General features: G+C 38.7%; 1 protein-coding gene across 1 annotated transcript in view; it reads left to right on the top strand.

Moving 5' to 3' along the window:
- The window catches only part of LOC115212235, a 323,796-nt gene that overhangs the window by 295,966 nt on the left and 17,414 nt on the right, over positions 1 to 10,416 (top strand). The window contains exons 82-84 of the mRNA XM_036502985.1: positions 1,853 to 1,958; positions 3,425 to 3,468; positions 10,278 to 10,323. Of these exons, the coding sequence (XP_036358878.1) occupies positions 1,853 to 1,958; positions 3,425 to 3,468; positions 10,278 to 10,323 (196 nt within the window). The remainder of the gene's footprint in view (positions 1 to 1,852; positions 1,959 to 3,424; positions 3,469 to 10,277; positions 10,324 to 10,416) is intronic.

The raw sequence follows: 10,416 nt of genomic DNA, 5'->3' as shown, positions 1-10,416 counted from the left end.
CTGCTAAATTATGGGAATGTAAACACACCAACACCAGTTATCAAGCTGTGGTGAGGCGCAACCATACACAGAGATGTGCATACACACACATGTATATACACACACAAATACACACACACATACACACATATACATGACAAGCTTCTTTCAGTTTCCATCTACCAAATCTACTCACAAGGCTTTGGTTGATCCAGGGCTTTAATAGAAGATACTTACCCAAGGTACCATGCAGTAGGACTGAACTTGGAACCATGTGGTTGGGAAGAAGCAAGCCTCTTACCACACAGCCATACCCAATCCCTTACTGTTAGTCAATTTGATGAAAGTGTTTATGAAAGAAATAGTGTTTGAATCTTTCTGAAGATTACATTTGGAGGCATGTAAATCCTCAGAATACAATGTGGTTGAATCTTTGAGTGAGTCTGTTTTGATGTTGTATTTGTATTTGCCCCACCCTTGTTTATTATATAAGCACACCCCTAAAATGTTTATAATCATTGTGCATAAAACATTTTCTATGTTTGGGTGAGGCTCCTATGGTCAGATAAGGTAAGATTTATTTAGTTATCTCATATATGAACTCAGATCTCTAAGATCTGAGTTCATATCTTATCAGAGTTAATTTTGCTTTTCATACCTCCAGATGTCATATGATAAGCACTTAAGAAATATTAGGATCTATTAAATTGATTGCACTCTTCTTTCCAGTTCCATGATTTTGTGATGATGTAAGAAATTATTATTTTTTCTATTTAGAGTTTGATAAATACATCGAGATTTTCCTTTCTTACATGAAAAATAATTATCCAGCTTTTGTATTATCTCTACTCTATAATCTTCTAAATCATCTGTTTAACTTGTAAGCTACCTTGTATTATCATCTTTTTATATTTTACCAGTCTCACATTCATCATCATCATCATCATCATTTAACGTCCGCTTTCCATGCTAGCATGGGTTGGACGATTTGACTGAGGACTGGCAAACCAGATGGCTGCGCCAGGCTCCAATCTAATCTGGCAGAGTTTCTACAAATGCCCTTCCTAACACCAACCACTCCAAGAGTGTAGTGGGTGAATTTACATGCCACCGGCACGAGGGCCAGTCTGGCAGTACTGGCAACAGCCACGCTCGAAATGGTGTTTTTTACATGCCACCTGCACAGGAGTCAGTCCAGCGGCACTGGCAACGACCTCATTCAAATGTTTTGTTCATGTGCCACCGGCACAAGTGCCAGTAAGGCGATGCTGGTAACGATCATGCTCAAATGGTACTAAAATGAGATATTTATATACAGTGAGATATTTATATATATATTATATATATATATATCGAATGGCTATGGTGATCCAATGAGTGAAATAGGAACAAAAGGCATCCAAGGGCAAAAAAATAGTTGAGAACCACTGATATCCTACAGTTTTCCTACGTATCCAGCAGAACCATTTACCCGAAGAGAGTAGAATCCTATCTACTATGCTATTAGCTAAACATTTTAACTGTTTTACGATACTGAAGAGAATCTCAGATTGGCCCCATTTATAGCATCTAATCTTAGATAATCTATACAGAGATATAGGATGAGCCTAGTGTACCCCTTCTCTATATATTTGCCAACTCAAGAGCAGCAAACATTGACTAATATTTTGACCAGATAATATTCCTGTGAGGCTGGAGTTTACAGGTATGGTGTTGAGATTATTGTGGTTTGCCTTTCCATCTTGTTAAAGAGAAAGGATTTGGAATATTTTATACTAAACAGATAGTTGAAGAATATTTTATAACTTGTTAAAAAGTATTTTCTTAATGAATTTGTTTTATTATATTTTTATAATTCTTTTATTTATTTCAGAAAATTAAATATCAGTCAGTTGATTCGCTGTCTTGGCATTTGGACTGGTTTGGACTATGGACGGCTAATATACGTCTATAGATCTGAAGAAAACAAATTGCTTTGGGTCTGTTTAATAAAATTCATGTTTGATTTTGTCTCAATTAAGCTTTACTATATTCTATAACTATCTAATATCAGACTTAACTACTTTGGTCTAAATTTTGATTCAAATACTCTATGGTAATTAATTTTTTCCTAAAATCTTGGCTAACTTCTATAGTAAATTGATAATTGTTATATTAGTAGTATTCTTAACTCCATCTTAATTTAACACTGGCAATCCTTGAGTGTCTTTAGCAGAGTTTTTCTTTTCTTTTTTGTATCACAAGCATTCAATCAGGCCTCCTGTTCTTTCCCTGCCCGTGATTTTCTCCAGACATAAACAATCTGTCTGCATAATTTCAACAGGGCTTGCAAAAGTAATGGCCACTACCTCTCTTCTTTTGGTTTACTTACAAATTTTTCTTTTAATTAATATATAAACCAGTAGATCTCAACCAGAGTCCATATGGCCCTTGGCAGTCCATATAAGATCTTCTTGTTAAAATTTATGTGCAATAAATTGCTTACATTTTACATGCCGCTGGCTTAAAAAGCACCCGTTCCACTCTCAAAGTGGTTGGCTTAAGGAAAGGCATCCAGCTGTAGAACCCATGCCAAATCAGACAGGGGTCTGATGCACTCTTCCAGCTTACTAGTATGGACAACATTTGTTAAATGATTATGATGACAGTTCCTAATAATATTTAATAATAAAAATACAATGAGATATATATATATATCGAATGGCTATGGAGATCCAGTGAGCGAAATAGGAATAAAAGGCATCCAAGGGCAAAAAATAGTTGAGAATCACTGATATCCTACAGTTTTCCTACATGTCCAGCAGAACCATTTACCTGAAGAGAGTAGAATCCTATCTACTTTGCTGTTAGCTAAAACTTAGTTAACTTCAAGGCCTTTGTTACAGCTTTTGCTTCCACACCTGGATCCTAAACTGAGTACTATTAATTAGGTCAATTGGGTAACAGAAACTATCTACTACTTCTAGGGAGCCTCCAAGGTGTTTCAGAAAATTTATTTCCAGTGTATTCTTAGTGTTTGTTGCTCTTGTGCGTTTTCCTCTTACTAATACTACTTTTTCCATTAACTATCAGTGATTCCACTGCATCTCTTGTGTGTCCATAACTTTTCACTGGGTACAGTTTTCCTACATATCCAGCAGAACCATTTACCTGAAGAGAGTAGAATCCTATCTGCTTTGCTGTTAGCTAAAACTTTAGTCTTTACTTAGTTAACTTCAAGGCCTTTGTTCTAGCTTTTGCTTCCACACCTGGATTCTAAACAAAAAAAAATGAAAATCAGAAGAATGAAAAATGTAAATTTGCTGAGATTTTATTAAATATGAATTTTGAAATAAATGTTAACCTTTAAAATTTTTGATGAGTTGAATTGAATTTTGTTTAAAAGTGAATATTTTGTCTTTTTATTTTTAAATTTTAAATATTGTGTTTCATCTTTCTTTTTCAGCCTACAATGAAAAAACTTGCAGTCATCAGTTCAAAGCATAAAGAGTATGTGTCACTCTGTTTCTCTGTCTTTCTGTCTGTCAATCCATCTCTTCTTTCTTACTATCAAAAATATATTATGCATATGTATATGTGCATGTGTGTGTGTGCACATATATATACAGATTCCGCTACCTAGGTGACCAAATCTGTAGTGGTGGGTGGATGCTCAGAGAGTGTTACCACTAAAATAAGAGTAGCCTGGGCAAAGTTCAGAAATCTTCTACTCCTACTGGTGACAAAGGGCCTCTCGCTCAAAGTGAAAGGTAGACTGTATGATGCAGGTGTGTGAACTGCCATACATCACAGCAGTAAAACATGGGCTGTGACTGCTGAAGACATGCGCAGGCTTGAAAGAAATGAAGCTAACATGATCCGCTGGATGTGTAATGTCAGTGTGCACACACAACAGAATGTAAGCGCCCTGATAGAAATGGTAGACATAAGAAGCATCGGATGTGGAGTGCAAGAGAGATGTTTGCATTGTTATGGTCATGTACTGCAGATGGACGAAGAGAGATGTGTGAAGAAGTGCCACTCCCAAACAGTGGAAGGAATCCGGGGTAGAGGGAGACCCAGGAAGACATGAGATGAGGTGGTGAAGCATGACCTTCGAATGTTGGGCCTCACAGAGGCAATGAGAAAAGATTGAGACCTCTGGAGGTATGCTGTGACTGAGAAGACCTGGCAAATAAAAGGAGTCCACAGCTGTAACCTACACTAGTGTCACATAACCAGCCTACTCACAAGTACCTTGGATCATAGGGTGATATGCCATGCTTGAGGAGACCTATTGAGTCTAGTTCATCAACATCAGCAATATCAAAATCAAATCAAATCGAAATTGTAGTTGTGAGCTCCATGCTGGTGGTATGTAAAAAGCACCATCTGAACGTGGCTGATGCCATTACTGCCTTGACTGGCTTCCTTGCTGGTGGCATGTAAGAAGCACCACCTGGTCGTGGTTGATGCCAGTTCCTCTGGCCCCTTGTGCCAGTAGCACATAAAAACCACCCACTACACTCTCAGAGTAGTTGGTGTTAGGAAGCACATCCAGCTGTAGAAACACTACCAGTTCTGATTGGGGCCTGATGCAGCCTCCTGGCTTCCCAGACCCCAGTCGAACCGTCCAACCCATGCCAGCAAGGAAAACGGACGTTAAACGATGATGATGATGATGATGATGATATATATATATATATATATATATATATATATATGTTGCCAGCATCGCCTGGCCCCGTGCCGGTGACACGTAAAAGCACCATCCGTTCGTGGCCGTTCGCCAGCTCTGTCTGGCACCTGTGCAGGTGGCACGTAAAAAACACCCACTACACTCGCGGAGTGGTTGGCGTTAGGAAGGGCATCCAGCCGTAGAAACACTGCCAGATCTGACTGGGCCTGACGAAGCCTTCCAGCTTCACAGACCCCAGTTGACCCGTCCAACCCATTCTAGCATGGAAAACGGACGCTAAACGATGATGATGATGATGATGATGATATATATATATAATACTTCAGAGGCAATGAACAAGACCTTTGGCATTATGTTGTGCTTGAGATGAAAACCCTTCATGCCAAGCAAAATCAGTCATGCCAGATATGGGCCTCATGAAGGCAATGACTGAGACATTTGAAGCATTATTTGAGTGTTGGGCATCATGGGGGAAAAGTGGCTGAGCTCGTTTTGAGTGTTGTGTCTCACAGAGGCAATGACTGAGACCTCTGGCTTGAGTGCTTGGCCTCACGGAGGCAATGACTGACATTATGTTGTGCTTGAGAAGACCTGTCAAGCCGAGGAAAATCACTGTCGTGGCAGATACCAGTGTTACACAAATGACACCCGTGCTGGTGTCATGTAAAAGCACTCATTACTCTCTCATAGTGGTTGGCATTAGGAAGGATATCCAGCTATAGAAACCATGCCAAATCAGACTGGAGTCTGGTGTAGCCTTCCAGCTTGCCAGCCCCCAGTCTAACCGTCTAACCCATGCCAGCATAGACAACAGACAATAAATGAGGATGATGATTATACAGATATAAAATGAAGCTAGTATGCTCTGATAGATGTGTGACATCAGTGTGCCAGTATGATAAAGTGCAAGTGTGCTAAGAGAAAAGTTGGGCAGTAGAGAAATCAGATGTAGCATGCAAGTGTGAAGAGTGTGATGTGTATGAATGATGACAGCTATATAAAGAAGTGCTGACCACCCTTGTGGAAGAAGAAACCCAAGAAAACAAGGGTGAAGTAGTGAGGACCCAATCTCAAGATGTTGGGCCACATAGAGGAGATGAAAACGAACTGAGATGCCTGGCAATATGAGATTCTTAAGAAGACCCATCCACCTCAGCAAAACTGAGTTCACTGTGACTTTGTTCATCCAGTGGAACATATTACTTTCATTCCTCTCTCGTCTTCACATGCCCTCTGTAGTCACAGCCCACATCTCACTGCTATTCTTGTACATTGCTGTTCTTATACAAGCATCATACAATCTGCTTTTCACTCTGAGAGAGAGACCTCTTGTTGTCAACAGAGGTAATAGCGCTCTGAACTTTCTCCATCCTCTTCCTATTCTAGCAACTATACTTTCAGATCATCCTCTGCCACTACTAATTAGGTCAATTGGGTAACTGAAACTATCTACTACTTCTAGGGAGCCTCCAAGGTGTTTCAGAAAATTTATTTCCAGTGTATCCTTAGTGTTTGTTGCTCTTGTACATTTTCCTCTCACTAATACTACTTTTTCCATTAACTATCAGTGATTCCACTGCATCTCTTGTGTGTCCATAACTTTTCACTGGGTACAGTTTTCCTACGTATCCAGCAGAACCGTTTACCTGAAGAGAGTAGAATCCTCTCTGCTTTGCTGTTAGCCAAAACTTTAGTCTTTACTTAGTTAACTTCAAGGCCTTTGTTCCAGCTCTTGCTTCCACACCTGGATTCTATTGCAGATTCCACTATGAGAATGAGGTCATCAGCATTATAGTAGTTCCCAAGGGCAGCTGATTTTAAATTCCTCTGCTAGGATAATGATGAATAAGAGGAGACAAAGAACTGAGTCCTACTGGACACCTACTTGTATTCTAAATTCATCTCTATTCATGACTAACTTTCACCTTAACTGGCTGTACCCATGTACATGGCTTGTATGACACAAGCCAGTTATCTACCTTTAGCTTCTTAAGAGACCACCAGCTCACAGAGTATGGTGGTCGATGAATGCCAAGTATAATGGCTTACTTTTAGTTAAATACTTATACAGTTGTGTGACAAAGAAGGGGCATCAGTAGTACTTCTCTACACAAAAACATACTGCATCTTGTCAAGTTTAATTCTGTTTCTAATTAATTTAGCTGTTACGTTTTATACAACTTTCATGATTTGGTCCAACAGTTTGATGCTTCTGTAAGATATCTCTTTTATCCTTGTAACAACTTACTATACCACTGCTCCACCAGTCATTGCGTATGACACTTTTCTGTACTGCTTACTAGGATAGCTGGTGCACCTTTCTCCCAATCATTCTTCATGTTTAACAGCCTTTCATTGCCACGGCTCCTTCTTTTCAGAGTCAGTAAGTGCAAATATACCATTATCCATACATACATACTTCTCTCCCAAAGCATCACAATTTTCTCTGATACATTGCCTTGGTCCTCACACTGTACAACATTGACAAACCTCCTCCTTTTTTATTCTCTTGCTAAATAAACTTGTCATTACATAAAATTCTTTCTCTCACACTTTATATATATATTTATAAATGTAAGATCCGAGGATCGAGGTGTAGGAAGAAAGTTAGCTTCAAGCAATCCGTAGTAAACATGAAAAACAATTTACAAGGACAACAGTGGTTTATTGAGAGGGAAGGTTGTGGATTTTTTTTTTACGTATTGAAGTATGATAAGCTGAAAAAAAATCTTTTTTGTTTTTCATGATAGGCAACCAGGGTTGCATTAACATGTGCCTCCTTGCTGTAATGTAAACATTCATTTAATCAAGATGCCCTTGGCCAGAAGAGTAGCCTGTGGTAGACACCTTGCCTGGATATTTACCACTTCTGAGGTTCTGCTTACTATGAAACATATGTAGCCCAGATCTTATCTGCTCCATTCTGTAACTCTTGTATATATGTGTGTGTGTGTATGTGTGTGTGTATATGTGTATGTGTGTATGTATGTATATATGTGTGTATATATATATATGTGTGTGTGTGTATATATATGTAAGTATGCATATATATATGTGCATATGTATATATATGCATGTGTATATCATCATCATCATCATCATCATCGTTTAACGTCCGTTTTCCGCGCTAGCACGTGTTGGACGGTTTCGACCGGGGTCTGGGGAGCTAGGGACTGCCCCAGGCTCCAGTCTAGTCTGGCAGAGTTTCTACGGCTGGATGCCCTTCCTAACGCCAACCACTCCGCAAGTGTAGTGGGTGTTTTTTACGTGCCACCTGCACAGGTGCCAGAGGGGTCTGGCATCGGCCACGTTCGGATGGTGCTTTTTTATGTGGGGGGGGGTGCAGAAATATAGGGGAGCACCAGTGGGGAGGGGTGGTTCAGAGAAATGATGACAGGTTCTAGGCAAGTAGAACATAGGATATCAAGAGAGGGGTAATGCATGGTGAAATAGCGTATTGAAGAGGGGGGTTCGAAGAGTAGACACCTATTATGGTGGTGGGAGAAGCGACATCCGGTATGGATGGAGCAAAAATATAGAGATATCCGGTATTGGTGGTGGGGGTGGGCAGGGCGGGTGCACCGCGAATACACGATGGTTGATGAATACACGAGAGGCGAGATGGGTAATGGATAAATTAGTTAAAATAATTAGATAGATATAGAAATTAGTTAAAAATAGTTAGATAGATAAGAAAGCATGTATGATTGATGGGGAAGTGAAAATAAATAAATAAATAAGCATTCAACTTATCTGCTAGATGAATGAATGAATGTAAGAGCAGAAGTTTGGGGCTGCGTTTTTTAAGTAAAGATTGTCCGGAGGAAGAAGGCGCGAATACACGATGGTTGATGAATACACGAGAGGCGAGATGGGTAATGGATAAATTAGTTAAAATAATTAGATAGATATAGAAATTAGTTAAAAATAGTTAGATAGATAAGAAAGCATGTATGATTGATGGGGAAGTGAAAATAAATAAATAAATAAGCATTCAACTTATCTGCTAGATATATATATATATATATATATATATATATATATATGTATGTATTTATGTATATATATATATATATGTGTGTGTGTGTTATGATGTTTTATTGTAATTGTGCATTTCTGGTATACTCATTTAACAAATGACCAATACGTAATTCCAGTCTCTTCTCAACGACTTCTCTGACTGTCTTCACAAAGCATCTGCATGTACCATACTGTACCTCTCACTGTCAGTACACATGCACCTTTTAAAAGGTTTAGGACAGCTGACTTGGTATCCCACAGGGGTGTCAGGATTTCACCACAACACTATATATATATATATATATATATATATATAATATATATATATATATATATATATGACTGTATGAAGAAAAATATATGTGATATAATAAATATATATGTATATATATTGTTATGCTCTCAGCTTGAATATGTGTTGGTTTTGACCAGAAATAACTTGATACCTGAATCTCTCTTCCTTTATTGAATTTTGATATATATATATATATATATATATATATATATATATATATAAAGTAATGAGAAGATGGATTTGGTATTAAACTTCACTTTGTACAACATTCGTTTCGACCTGTCCTGCTGTTGTCCTTTATAAAGGACAATGGTAGGACAGGCGGAAAGAAACATTCTACTGAATAAAGTTTAGTAGTAAATCCACCTTCTTGTTACTTAATTAATATAATTACCCTAACTAACATTGCAGAATTCCTGAAATAGATCCAAAGGGAGTATAGCACGACTGCAGATGACAATTTGTAGCCTAAACTGTGCCAGTACTCTACTCAACATTTAAACACATTAATCAACTTATACCTATTAGTCCAAAATACTAATTATTATATATATATATATATAAATCAGAACCAAAATCGAAGTCGATCAACATCAATGGAAATTGCAGCTGCGATACCAGTGCCGGTGACACGTAAGCGAACCATCCGATCGTGGCCGTGGCCAGCGCCGCCCCGACTGGCCTCCGTGCCGGTGGCACGTAAAAAGTACCATCCAATTGTGGCCATTGCCAGCCTTGCCTGGCCCTCGTGCCAGTGGCAGGTAAAAAGCACCATCCGTCCGTGGCCGTTTGCCAGGCCCGTCTGGCACCTGTGCGGGTGGCACGTAAAAAGCACCCACTACACTCACGGAGTAGTTGGCGTTAAGAAGGGCATCCAGCCATAGAAACACTGCCAGATCAGACTGGGCCTGGTGCAGCCTTCTGGCTTCCCAGACCCCAGTTGAACCGTCCAACCCATGCTAGCATGGAAAGCGGATGCTAAATGATGATGATGATGATGATGATATATATATATACATTTTACAAACACCACACATGCACATGCATACATTATGAGTAGATTAATGATATTCACTAATTTGGCTGTAAAACTAGTGTCTTGTAAAATGTTTAGTGATATTTTGTTTCTGCCAATTTACAATTTTATTCTGTTGATTCAAATCTTATTGCTGCTGGCCTCACCTTTTGTCATTTGGGGGCTAATAAAATAAATACCAGTGATATACTGACATCAAATTAATCAACTCTATTTTTCTCCCTAAATCTGAAGTCACATGTCAGTAACTATTCAATTTTGTTTTACAGGTTTAAACTGGATAACTATTTCCTGCAAATAGATTTATTAATCAAGGTTTGTAAAACAATGCCTACTTCACAGTTGGCTTTCTTCATTATTTAGACTACCTTTTACACTAAAATTGTGGAGGCATGTGGCTGAGTGGTT

The sequence above is a fragment of the Octopus sinensis genome, linkage group LG5, assembly GCF_006345805.1.
Source record: "Octopus sinensis linkage group LG5, ASM634580v1, whole genome shotgun sequence".
NCBI classification, from domain to species: Eukaryota; Metazoa; Mollusca; class Cephalopoda; order Octopoda; family Octopodidae; genus Octopus; species Octopus sinensis.
This window is presented reverse-complemented; position numbering and strand designations above follow the sequence as displayed.